Genomic DNA, 13,688 nt, shown 5'->3' with positions numbered 1-13,688 from the left:
TGCCTCATTTGTAGTTTCACCTACTCGGAGCCTGAGGCAAAAGAATCACTTAAGCCCAGAAGTTTGACGTTACAGTGAACTGTGATTACGCCATTGCATTCCAGCTTGGGCAACAGAGCAAGAACTTGTCTCTAAACAAAATAAAAATACAATGGTATGATCTACATAAAGATGTTATCACTGTGTCTGTATTAAGTGTGCAATAAATGAGAGTTACCTTCATCATTATTTATTATTTATTAAATGTTAAGCATCAGGACCTGGGTTAGGTGCTAATAATCCAAAAGTATGTAAGACATAGATAGATATTCCCTCAGGGCACTTACAGTGTTTGAGCTAATATTCAAGGTAATTGGACCTTAAAAAAATATTATATGAGGCTTTCTCATCCACATTCTTCTCAAACTGGCCCACAAACTTGAGATAAATAGCACTATTTTAAATGACCCCACGAAGGGATTTTTAAAAATTAATACGCAAGCAGTCTTTAAGATCTTTTCCAATAATGAAATGGCAACTTCCTCACTGAGAAATCATGACAAACCCTCTTACTAGCACAGCTGCCAGCAATTCCTTTTACAGCTAATGAGTCACTGCTTTAGTTAATACTTTCTGTTCCATATTAGTTCATTTCTTTGCAGAAGTTCCCTCTTTTTCTTGTCTTTCATCAGGTCTTTGAAGAAAATCTGGGAAGCCCCGGACATTGGAGGATCAAAGTAAAAACTCACAGTTACTGAGAGAAAAAAGACAGAGAGAGCAGTGCCGCCAAACTCAGAAAAAGAGAGGAGGATAAGAACCAGCTTTCACATTGAAACAACTTTCTCTCCAACTCTAAAGGATTTCTGATCTAGGTAAGTCTGGGGCAGGTTGGGAATCTATTTACCAGGGTTCATCAGTTTTATCCAAACTGACCATTCCCACCATAGGAATGGTCAGACTACTCATGGAGGTAATCGTCCCTCCATAGATGGGAATGTTTCCAAATTGTTATTTCTTTCTTGACACCGTCTTAAGTTAACTTTATCATTATCAGTATCTGCTTAATAAAGTTAGGACTCCATCACATTCACTTTGCCACTTTTATAACTCTAGGTAAATGAAGGTAGGCAACCTGGGATCTGCAAAGAGAGGGAACAAGTTTTTGTTTTTGTTTTTGTAGGAGACAGAGTAGATGTTAGTTTTATTCCTCTTAAATGGTTGAAAGAGCATAATGCATACAAAGCGCTGCATTTTCTACCAACCAGTTCATCAGCCCTTTCTTTCTTTTTTTTTTTTCATTGTATTTGGGATCTGGGGTACATGTGTACATACTGCACCCTGCAGGATTGTTGCATAAGTACACACATGCCATGGTGGTTTGCTGTCTCCATCCCCGACTCCCCCACTCATTGCCTACATCAGGCATTTCTCCCAGTATTATCCCTCCCCCTCCTCCTTGCCCCCTACCCCTGCTGTCCCCCCTCCCCTCCCCTCCCCTCCCCTCCCCTCCATCCCCGCCAGCTAGCCCTATGAGCGTTGTTCCTTTCCCTGTGTCCAAGTGTTCTCATTGTTCATCACCTGCCTATGAGTGAAAACACGTGGTGTTTGGTTTTCTGTTCGTGTGTCAGTTTGCTGAGAATTATGGTTTCCAGGTTCATCCATGTCTCTATAAAGGACATGAACTCATCGTTTTTTATGGCTGCATAGTATTCCACGGTGTATATGGGCCACATTTTTTTGTCCAGTCTATCATCGATGGGCATTTGGGTTGGTTCCAGGCCTTTGCTATCTTAAACAGTGCTGCAGTGAACATATGTGTGCATGTGTCTTTATAATAGAACGATTTAGAATCCTTTTGGTAGTAGTAATCCTAGTAATAGGATTGCTGGGTCAGATGGAATTTCTATTTTTAGATCCTTGAGGAATCACCACACTGTCTTCCACAATGGTTGAACTAATTTACACTCCTACCAACAGTGTAAAAGTGGGGAACAAGTTATCATAATTAGGGAACTTATACAGTCTTTGTGCAGCTACTTTTCTGAGTCAGTCATTGATCGAGTCCCATTTTAAGGTAGTATACATCATGCTATAAAATGAAACAGAAGTCTTTCCAGAAGTCTCTATGGGTCATTGCCGTGAGAGAAAATGGGTCCTAATCACAGAAAAATAAATGGCTTTTTTGCCATTGTCCCCTGAAGAGGTGGGAAGCAGATAATTAGATATAAGCCTTCAGCAGAGCAAGTCAGAAGTAATCAACTCTGCATTATAAACAAAGCACTCTCTATCATAGGATAAGAAGGAAAACTGTAATGCTTATAGTCTATGATTATATGTTAAAGAAATTAGGCATTTTATATCACAATCATTTTAAATTACAGGGATTGAGATATTCAAGGTAAAAACAAAAATTAAGATGTTACTACAGGAAGGCTTTTCACTCATTTTATTTTTATTTACTTGTTTAATTTTTATTTTCAACTTTTGTTTTTATTTTCTTCAGAATTAGATTTTCACATAATTTATAGAATCAAACACTTCTATGAGACTTATTCCAGAAAAAAACCCTCCTAGTAAACCCCCCACTTTTACCTCTTCTCTTTTTCAATAGCAACCACTTTTAATTATTTTAGCTGTTCCTTTGTTATTTACCTCCACATATAAAAATAACAACCTTGTATTTCCTACCTTTTGAATTTCCAATTTTAGGTATCATATAGGGAAAATAAGGATTTAAGTCTTACTCATCATCTCCAATTCCTTTATCACATACCCCCTACCACTATTACTACCACCCACATTCACACAAACTCTGTCCCATGATCCCCTCAATATAATTATATCATACTTCTATTTAGATTAATACTCAGTGTTTGCATTAGTATGACAATTTCAATGTTATTTACAGCATTGACACTATAGATGTGAATGATATAGATATACTTACTATCTTTACTTTTCCTTTCTTGAACAATTTTGTTTTTACTAAAGTAATGCTTTTCTCTTTTTTATTTAGTTTTCTACTTTTTTCTAATTCAGACTCTATTTTCCCCCTAGTAACTTCCATTCTTTTCTGGAATTCATATTATTCAAATGTAGAATCTATTAAGGGGGAAGTAACGTAATTATCTTGTATTTTGTCTCATTTATTTCATCTTCATTTTTAAGGGTTTTTTTTTTTTTTGCTTTAAGAAAGATTTTCTCAACTTTATCTTATGAGCTTTCTATTGAATTTTATTTATATACTATACTTTTAATTTTCAAAAGATATGTCATGGTTTGAATATTTTTGTCCCCTCCAAAACTCATGTTGAAAGTTAATTCCCAACAGTGTAACAGGGTTGAGAGATGGGGCCAAGTGGGCAGAGCACTCACAAATGGATTAATGACTATAAAAAGAGCTTCTGAGACTGAGTCACTCTGGAGGATGAAGGCTCCAAGACACCATCTTGGAAGTAGAGACCAGGCTCTCCTGAGACACCGAACCTGTTAGCACTTTGAGATTGGACTTCACACCCACCAGAACTATGAGAGAATATATTTCTATTCTTTAGTAAATTATGAAATTATCAAGGCCTGGTTAAACAGGATATGCCAACTATTGTGTATATACTGCTGTACATAAAGCAGAAGTCACACAAAAAACAAGCCCTGGTTCATCAGGGAATGTTTCCTGATGCTGCCTTCATTACCTGAAATAATTGAAAGCAATATGCAAACTGATGTACATGCAAGTAATAGAGAATCAATCATAAAGCACAGAAAGGTCAAACTCTGGTAACAAAATCTGTTGATTTTCTATATGTCAGATGCGAGATATCAAGCTTGAGTGAGTAACAGGTAAATGCTGATTCACAGCAAATATTCAGAACCAGTGCTGGGCTATGGTAATTCAAGGGGCTTCCTGCATAGTGAGAGGAAGAAGCCACTGGGTAACCTGAGTCCCACAGTCTGACCAGACCATGTCCACAGAATGGCTTGGAAGAAATCCAGACCAAGGCTAGGTGAGAATGGTATCTATGTTTCAAAGTATGGAGATATGTACAATACAAGATTCCTCAGGTGAAGGTTCCTATTACTGTATGCATGAGCTCAGCGAGCTCAGTCCAAAGATCTAAATGTGAATGTGAAAAGTTATGAAAGGAAATTTTTTAATTAAGTCAGAAAATGTGACATACTTAGAAAAAAATTCATTCTCTGAACAATAAGACACAAGGAGATCTGGTGGGAATTCAACCTGGTACATACTTCTGAAGAAGCACTTGGCAATATCTAACAATAAAACGCTCTTCCCTTTTGACCCAGCAATCTCACTTACAGGACACTATCCTAAAGTAATTTCTAGAGCAATGTAAAAATGCACCCTCACAAGGTTAGCAGAGGTTTTCACTGCAGCACTGTTTGTAATTGCTAAATATCTGAAACCATCTAAATGTCTATACATAAAAGAATGGTTGAATAAACTGTGGTACGTTCACATAAATGGAATAAATGCCTGTAAAAAGAACTGAAAAATCTTCCTATGAACTGGTATGGAGAGATTTCCATATTTCCACATGATGTGATTTTTATGTTAGAAAATGTGAATAAGAAAACATACATGTATATGCTCATTAATGAAAAGAATGTCCAAGAAAGGTAAACTATAAACTAACAAGATTGAATATCTGTGGAGGATGAGTGGGCACGAGGTGGAAAGAATAGAAAGACAGCTGGAATGGGAATGCAGTGCTTAGAGGAAGGAAAAGTGACACTTCTCTGACTACAGTTTGTTGTAAAGCTCTGACTTTCCTAACTGTGATATTTTGCATACCCAAAATAAATGCATACATACTTAAAATCAACCAACAAACAAATCTAACTATATTACAGATAAATGATTTAACTACACCAAAGAGAATAGAGAAGGAAAATGTAGTCTAAGCAACTTTGGAATACAGTATTTTGACTGCATGTGTAAGATCAAAGACAAAAAGAACTGTTAACTAATAGTGCACTCTAATTAGCAAACTTGTCTTACAAAGACTTATGAGTTAGTAACTTTAATTGCATGTAGTAGAATTGGTCAAATAATTTATTATATGTAATGACATACTTAGAGAAAAGGTTTTAAAAACAAGGCGGGAAAGTATGAATAAATTTTGTTTTGCTGACCTGGAATTAGAAGTATCAAAAGAAACTTAAGCTTATATATAGAAATGGACAGATAAGAAATAAATGTAGATGTTTGTATTCGTGTGCTAGTATAAAAACATAAATTCCTTAATTTTCCCTGTGAGAAAGTAATGACTAGAAGTAATGACTACACCTAGTGTGATATCTTGGCGTCTACATACCAGTATCCAATGAAAGCAACCAGAGCCTTTGGGAGAAATGGTCGATTCTGAGGCAGAAGCAGATATTAGATAAGCCTGCCATAAGGAAAGAAGCTGTGAAAATATGATGGAAGCATGTCCAAAGAACTTGGGCTCTAGCTTGAAGGAGCTCTCAGTGAACTAATCTGGGATGAGTTGAGCAATGAGATAAATAATGATAGTAAAGTGTTACCCACATGATAAGACAAATATCTGTAGGTCTACACTGGTACAACTAAATGATAAATGAATAAAATGAATAAAATGAATAAAATAAATGAAGGAGAAAGGGCAGTTCTTACTCACATTAAAACTCTAATACATGTAGAAGGAATGATGAGAATAGGAAATTACCTTCAGTCAAACACAATAGTAAGTTCTAAGCAAGAATTATCAATGGATGCTAAAAACAGTGACTGAAAAATTACGAAAGTATGATGAAACTTTATTTGCATGGTCTTCAAAGTGTCTCTCCAAATTTTGTGGTGGAGAAATCTGGCAGAGACCACCTTAACCAAATGATCAAATTAAGGTCACAGCATTAGAAAAAGATATGTGAACATCATGAATCCCTGAATAGGAGACACTGAAAATGGCAGAATATCACTTCAGTGACATTTGCAAAATAAAATGCATAACTTCAATCTAGTAATAAAGAAACATCAAAAAAATTGAGAGATGACTATTCTACAAAATCACAGGCCGGTCAACTTCTAAACTGTCAAAGACATGAAAGACAAAAAAAGAATGAGAAACTATCAAAGATGCAAAGAAAATACAGAAACATAATGACTAAATGCAACGAACAATCCTGGACTGATCATGGAGCAGAAGGACATTAGTTGGAAACTGGTGAAATGTGAATAAGGAGTGTAGGTTAATTATCATTGTATTAATGTTAAAATCCTTCTTCTATGGTTATGTAAAATTTTAGCATTAGAGGAAATGATATGTGGGAACTTTTCATACCCATTGTACATCTTTTCTGTAAGTCTATTTCAAAATAAAGTTATTTTTAAAGAAAACCAGTGAACCAATCTGTAGGACAGCCTTAAACAGAAATACAGCTTTAAAAATGTTTATGAAAAAAGTTCAAGCGTAGAAATCAAAAATGTAAGCCATACTGTAAAGCTCAGCATGGCTAGCTACCTAGAAATTGCTTTCCATTTCCTCTTTTTCCTTGCACAGAAGGGAACAACACCCTGGACATGGCTCCAGAGATTCACATGACAGGCCCAGTGAGCCTCATTGACAACACTAAAGGGCAAATGGTGACGAATCCAGAAGCTCTGAAGATCCTGTCTGCCATTACGCAGCCTGTGGTGGTGGTGGCGATCGTGGGCCTCTACCGCACAGGCAAATCCTACCTGATGAACAGGCTGGCTGGGAAGAATGAGGGTGAGTGACACCAGCAAAGCTCTGTCAAGTCCCTCCTGTCTGTACACACTGTGAGCATCCAGCCTTGGAATGTGAGAATAGAACGTTAGAGATGAGAATGAATGTTGAAAGCTAACTTTTAATCCATTAATGGGCTCTTTACATTGACTTTGGAGGATTACAGTCAGCTGACTCTTTCTTCCCACTTTACTTTTATTTTCCCATCTACGAGTATAAATGTGACTTTCTGGAAGGAATACATTAATAAATAAAGTTAACTTCCATAATAATACTTATAAAACATTTATTAAAATGTTTATGTAGTGACAGCAAGCTTTCAATGAACTTTAAGGAAAAATGAATGTTTCAGTGTGTATTACATACACAATTTTCCTATTTACTGGATTGTAATTAAGATTTATACCAGTTGTATTTTCTTTTCTCTCTTTTACCTTTGATTATGTTAACTCTTATCTCAATTTCAAGAAACACCTACTAGTTAATTTCTTCTCCCTTTTATCCTCTCCTCCTTTTGCAGGCTTCCCTCTGGGCTCCACAGTGAAATCTCACACCAAAGGAATCTGGATGTGGTGCGTGCCTCATCCCAAGAAGCCAGGACACACCCTAGTTCTGCTCGACACTGAGGGCCTTGGAGATATACAAAAGGTAAAAAGATAAATATTTTTAAAATTTCACTTAGGTAGATTAAAATCTACATAAACAAGGTCAGATCAATAACTTCTTTGCACTATCACTCCTACTCCTTGATTTAGGACTCTAGTTAATTATATTAATATATTCTTTTTTTTAATTGATGTGGTGTAAGCATTCAGAGTATACAGTAAGTTCAATTGATTAATTTTGGTGAACCTATAAAATCATGGCTAACAATGTTTTCAGTCATTTTTCTTTCATATTATAGTGAAATATGAAAGAGTTTTGGTAAGGCTGCTGAAGGTGCTTATAAACTTCAGTAGACATTACCCATAAATGTGGTAAAAATTTTCACATCTACAGCAGCACCAGTAGAAAGAGAAGCAAAGTGTAAAATCTAATGATAACGTCTTTGTTCATTAAGGAAAACATATTACTATTCTTATAAATCTTAGATATAGAAAGCTGTTATTGAAGAAGCCTATTTTAACTACTGTGTAAAAAAATTCTTACCATGATATGCCATGGAAATGGAATAGAGTCATAAACTAAGTTTAGGATACCAGTATGAATTATAGTAGCTGATCAAAATAGCTTCTAATACCAAGTGCTCATGTGTTTTCCACTAACACATACATTTATATATAATACCTTAAAATAAACATCATGATTATTATAAATTTGCTCTACAGATGGAAAAATACTGCATAAAGAAGTGAGTTACCTAAGTTTTCACAACTAGTAAGAGACAGAGTTGGAGTTCAGTCAGTCTTCAGCTATCTGAATTGATTGTTCATTCTGCTAGTCACTCTTCTGTGTGGCTTCTACAATAACTTACAGGGTGACAATGAGAATGACTCCTGGATCTTTGCCCTGGCCATCCTCCTGAGCAGCACCTTCGTGTACAATAGCATGGGAACCATCAACCAGCAGGCCATGGACCAATTGCAGTATCTTTTTTTTTTTTTTTTTTTTTTTTGTGGTCCAGAACAGCATTAAACCTAGAATATAACAGCTTCATTTTTTCACCAGGTACAGGGGCAAACAGGAACTGAAGAATTCGTAAGTCCCGACTTTAGTAAATCTCATCATGCTGAAAATCTCATTCTATCTCAATCTCTACCAGAAGTTCAAGTCTTCCTGGTTACATATATCCTTAGACACTCAGCCACCCAAGACTCTGTATATCATCTATCTGACTTAATCTCCTATCCCTGCCCAAACCTCAATGTCCTCAAGAACTCATGGTCTTACTTTTGCAATTCTCTATATTCTTATCATCTGCTCTAAGTTTTGCCTTCTAACTGATACCTAGCTATACACTATAGACACTATTTCTGCTACAGACCTCTCCAGTGGTCTTATGTGATCATTATTTTTTATACCATACCTTGCATATCATAAGTGTAAGAGATGATTTAGGTATCCTTCTTCCTCCATGTTAGAGTTATGGACACCTTCTCATTCCTTTACCATTAAAAAGAGAACCTTCTTTCATACATATACCCTTTGACTAAGCCACATTCTTTGTTGCAATTATCTAGCAACATTCCAGTAAATACACTCTTCATTTATTAAAGATTTTAGCAAATGAAGAATAGCAACCAATAGACAATTATCTAACACCCTGGTGTCTCAGTTCCATCACCTTATGGGAACTCTCCATCCTTACTGTTATACTCCACTCTCATCCAGTACCTAACCTAGCTCATTATCAATGACCTCACCATTTCCATTAGCTTAGTTTCGAGCATTACACTGAATTAGATTTCATCAAAGTCACCATCGTATTTGTAAATGTAATGCACAGTTCTCACCTCATTTGATCTTCCAGTCTTCCAGAAGCCTTTTTTTTTTTTTTTCTCTAGGAGCATTTGATAAATTTGATCCCCTCCACCTTTCTGAAATGCTTGTTTCATTTGGAATTGGTTCCTATTAGAATATCACAGTTTCCTAATTTTTCACCTTTCTTATTGGTAGACTTTTTCAGATTACTTTGCTGCATCTTCTCTCTATTTTTAGCCTCTAAATATTATAAATCTTAAGTTCTTGTGCCTCTTTTATGTTTCTGCTGCCGGTTCCCAGATGATCACATCCAGCCTCAAGGCTTTCAGTAGCACCAATATGTCAATCACCATCAAATTTATATTTCCAACTATGAACACATTCAAACTTTTATATCTAGCTCCATTCAGATGTGTAAGATACATCTTGAACCTAAAATGTACAGAACAAAACTTAATTTTCCTGTCCAAAATCATTCCTTCCCAGTCTTTTCAATCACAATAAATTGCCACATCATTCATAGAAGTGCTCAGATCAAAAACTTAGGAATCATCTTGGATGATTCCTTTCCTTATGTCCTGGAAATCATTAATCATCAAATTCTTTCAGCTCCACTATCAAAGTTATTTTCCTAGACTGGCCAATTCTCATTACTTCTTCTGTGATAAACCTAAGTTTTCATTGCCTCTCAATCTTGGTTATCTTTCCTACTACCTAATTGTTTTTTGTTTTTGTTTTGTTTTGCATATGCATTTGACTCACAGAGGCAATGCCAGACAGTATGATTTTTGTTAAAAAATATCATACTATGTCCTCTCTTCACATAAAACCCACCAATGACTTCCTATTAACTTTTTATTCAATTTCAAACTTCTTACTTTGGTTTACAGAGCTTACATATCCCTACCTCTATTTATTTTAAGGCTTCTGCCCTACCACACGGGGCTTCTTGGTATATGTTGGACACACTCAGTGATTTTCTATCTAGGGCTTGCAGGTTCTCTGTCTGCAATGCTCCTCCAGTGGATTTGTATATGACTGGCTCCTTCAGTTCATTCAGATCACTGCTCAACTACAATGTCAGAGATAATTTACCTGGAAAACTACATAAATCAGCACCAGATGCAGATACACACGGTTATTATCTGCTCTCCTTATTGGTAGATGTGGGAGATACCAGAGTGTTAGGTAACTATTGGTTGCTAGTTTCTAAAAATACACTAGGAGCTAGTTGCCCAGTTTATTTTTCTTTAAGACAATTGTTATCAATAACTGATCATTGATTATATTTTTATTTACTTGTTCATTGTTTGTTTCCATGATTAGAATGTAAGCTCTATAACGGTAGCATTGTCTCGTTCATTACAGTATTCTCAGTCCCTGGGACGGTGCTTGTTTCATGGTAGGTGCTCAACAAGTGTTTGTGAGTGAATGAATTCTGTAAATAAATGTTTGTGAATGAATGTGCTAATCAAAAGAAACTGAATTATTTTAGGTAAGCATTTGGATAAAATGTAGCATAAAAAGTGGCATTTTCTGTAATTTTCTTAACTTAGCTTCTCAGTTATGTGACAGAGCTGACAGATCGAATCAAGGCAAACTCCTCACCTGATAACAATTATGTAGAAGACTCAGCTGACTTTGTGAGCTTTTTTCCAGCATTTGTGTGGACTCTTAGAGACTTCTCCCTGGTGCTGGAAATAGATGGAGAACCCATCACTCCCGATGACTACCTGGAGCTTTCGCTGAAGCTAAGAAAAGGTTTCTGGGTCTAATGGTTGGTGGGTTAATATGTAAAGAGCAGATAATGTCAAAATGACCATTTCTGTGTAGTACTAAAAATTATAATTTTTAACTGTGTTTTTCTGACTTTTCTGCTAAAGGAAATGGAAATATTGCTTGACTATATCGGTTGGAACCAACTTTAAATTGCATTACCTACCTCTTCTTGGAGACTTTCATTTCTCTACCTTTTTGATTGTTTATTCTTCCTTCCTCATTAATTTCCTCCTTACATGGGCTTTGTGAAAATTATAAAATTGAAAGATTATACTCGAAGTAATTAATCTGAAGTTTTATCACCTCTAATTTTCACTCCCGTAGGTACTGATGAAAAAAGTAAACGCTTTAATGATCCTCGTTTGTGCATTCGAAAGTTCTTCCCCAAGAGGAAGTGCTTCATCTTCGAACAGCCTGCTCAGAGAACGCTCCTTGCCCGCTTGGAGCAGTTGAAGGAGGAAGATCTAAGCCGTTATTTCATAGAACAAGTTGCAGAATTTTGTTCCTACATCCTCAGCCATTCCAATGTCAAGACTCTCTCAGGTGGCATCACAGTCAATGGGCCTCGTGAGTCACTCTCTCTACCGGCTTTCTACCTGGACTTTCTCCTTTCACCTATTGTAAGGGATAAAATGGAATGCATAAGGGTCACCTCTGAGAAATTCATAGTCTATTGATGGCAAGGAAAACACAAAGGTCATATTATAAATTTTTCATGAAAACTAAAACTATAGTATCATCTCATATTCCTTGCAAGGAGAATAAAGAAAAGAATTAGAATCTAATTCTGCTGTGGTCGACTTCTCCAGCAGCTTCTCAGCTCCCTCTTAATAAAATAAACTCAGGATATATATACTGAGCAACAAAGAAAAAAAGCAAATACTATATGTAAGTTAGATTTTGCCGCTAACTGCAGTACAATTCTCTTGTTCAGCAATTCAGAAATATTTAGGGAATGCCTGTAATGTAATGTAACAACCACTGGGTATAATGACGGATAAAAGAAATGTGACTTTCATCCTCATTCCAGCATAATAGGAGCAAAAGATACTTTTGTAAAAAGTAAAACAAAAACTTATAATGATAAATAGTGATTAACATAATGCATAAAAATAGTAGGCTGCTATGAAACAGTAAAGGGAGGGAGATATAATTTAGACTGTGAGAGACTGCTTGTCTGTGAATGTCATATGTAAGATGAGAACTTAAAAATGATTGATGTGGCTGGGTGTGGTGGCTAATGCCTATAATCCCAGCACTTTGGGAGACTGAGGTGGGTGAATCACTTTGAGCTCAGGAATTTGAGACCAGCTGGGCAACATGGTGAAACCCTGTCTCTACTAAAAATACAAAAACTAACCTGGCATTGTGGCTCACACCTGTAATCCCAGCTACTCAGGAGGCTGAGTAGGAAGGATCACTTGAGCCTGGGAGACAGAAGTTGCAGTGAACCGAGACTACACCACTGCACTCCAGCCTGGGAGACAGAGTGAAACCCTGTCTCAAATACATACCCACAAATATAAATATATATAAAATAAATGATTAAGAGCTAACCAAAGCACATAGAGAAATAGTTTTACAGCAAAAATAATGTCATGTGGAAATGCCCAGGGCAGGAAAGAACTATGCAGCTTCAAGAAAATAGAAGACAGGGGCTTGGCATGATGATTCATGCCTGTAATCCCAGCAGTTTTGGAGGCCAAAGTGGGAGAATTCCTTGAGCTTTGGAGTTTAAAACCAGCCTGGCCAAAATAGCAAGACACCGTTATCATGAAAAAATAAAAAATCAGGCAAGTGCGTGGTGCATGCGTGGAGTCCTCGCTACTCAGGAGGCTGAGGCAGGAGAACCCAGCATGAGCCCAGGAATTCAAGACTATGGTGAGTTATGATTATGCCCTGCACTTCAGCTTGGGTGTCAGAGCAGAATTCCATTTCAGTTTGTTTAAATGAAATAGAACAAAGACAGGTGATTGGAACAAGAGTAGACTGGATAAGAGAGGTGTCATAATTGGAGAGTATAAAGGGGTCAGGTCTTGAAAGGACTGGCAAAGAACTTTGAAGAGATTAGTGTTTGTCTAAGTTCTAGGGAAGAGTTTTTGGCAGTTAGGTAAAGTTATCTAACTTATGTTTATACATATCTTTCTGACTATTTTGTAGATAATTTGTTGGAGTGGTGAACGGGAGAGAATGAGAGGGTGGATGCTATTTGCAGTGGCTGAGCAATAAATGGGCATTGGGTTAGTCTCAGATTATGGCAGTAAAAATGGTGAAAATGGACAAGCTCCAAACATATTTTGCATATTAAATCTAAAAGGCCTGTTGATGGAGGGAATATGGATTTATGAAAGGAATAAGAAGGAAATGCCAAGCCTATCTCCAGAGTTTTAAGTTTAGCAATTGCTTTAACAGCTGTGTTAGTTAATAAGATAGTAGTATCAGGAAGAGAAATAGTTTTTCAGAGTGGATGAAGTTTTGATATTTAGATTATTTAATATTGAGTTTCTTCTTATTTACACAGTAAGGAATATAAAATGTGCATTAAAAATAAGGTGGAAAACTTATTTTTAATCCAAAGCTCAAAAGAAATATCAAGGCAGGAAACAAAATATACCAGCCATCCATACAGATGGAACTTAAAACTACAGAGAGATGAGAAGGTCCAGGATTCAGTCAGAAATAATCACCTCTTGTTTGTGACCAACCACTCCAGTTCACCTGAGATGAGGTCTTCCTGGCATGTGAGACTTTCTGTGCTAC

At 36.4% G+C, this 13,688-nt stretch overlaps 2 protein-coding genes across 2 annotated transcripts in view; both read left to right on the top strand.

Moving 5' to 3' along the window:
* Positions 1 to 758, top strand: part of LOC101030717 (guanylate-binding protein 7) — a 40,841-nt gene extending 40,083 nt beyond the window's left edge. Inside the window, exon 11 of the mRNA XM_074381150.1 lies at positions 672 to 758. Within this exon, the coding sequence (XP_074237251.1) occupies positions 672 to 737 (66 nt within the window). The 3' untranslated portion in view covers positions 738 to 758. The remainder of the gene's footprint in view (positions 1 to 671) is intronic.
* Positions 759 to 761: 3 nt separating this feature from the next.
* The window catches only part of GBP2 (guanylate binding protein 2), a 28,653-nt gene continuing 15,726 nt past the window's right edge, over positions 762 to 13,688 (top strand). Inside the window, exons 1-6 of the mRNA XM_010331119.3 lie at positions 762 to 851; positions 6,522 to 6,731; positions 7,249 to 7,376; positions 8,205 to 8,314; positions 10,714 to 10,910; positions 11,253 to 11,495. Coding sequence (XP_010329421.3) covers positions 6,542 to 6,731; positions 7,249 to 7,376; positions 8,205 to 8,314; positions 10,714 to 10,910; positions 11,253 to 11,495 — 868 coding nt within the window. The 5' untranslated portion in view covers positions 762 to 851; positions 6,522 to 6,541. The remainder of the gene's footprint in view (positions 852 to 6,521; positions 6,732 to 7,248; positions 7,377 to 8,204; positions 8,315 to 10,713; positions 10,911 to 11,252; positions 11,496 to 13,688) is intronic.

The sequence above is a fragment of the Saimiri boliviensis genome, chromosome 11, assembly GCF_048565385.1.
Source record: "Saimiri boliviensis isolate mSaiBol1 chromosome 11, mSaiBol1.pri, whole genome shotgun sequence".
NCBI classification, from domain to species: Eukaryota; Metazoa; Chordata; class Mammalia; order Primates; family Cebidae; genus Saimiri; species Saimiri boliviensis.
Note: the sequence above shows the minus strand (reverse complement) of the source record. Positions and strands in the feature narration are given on the sequence as shown.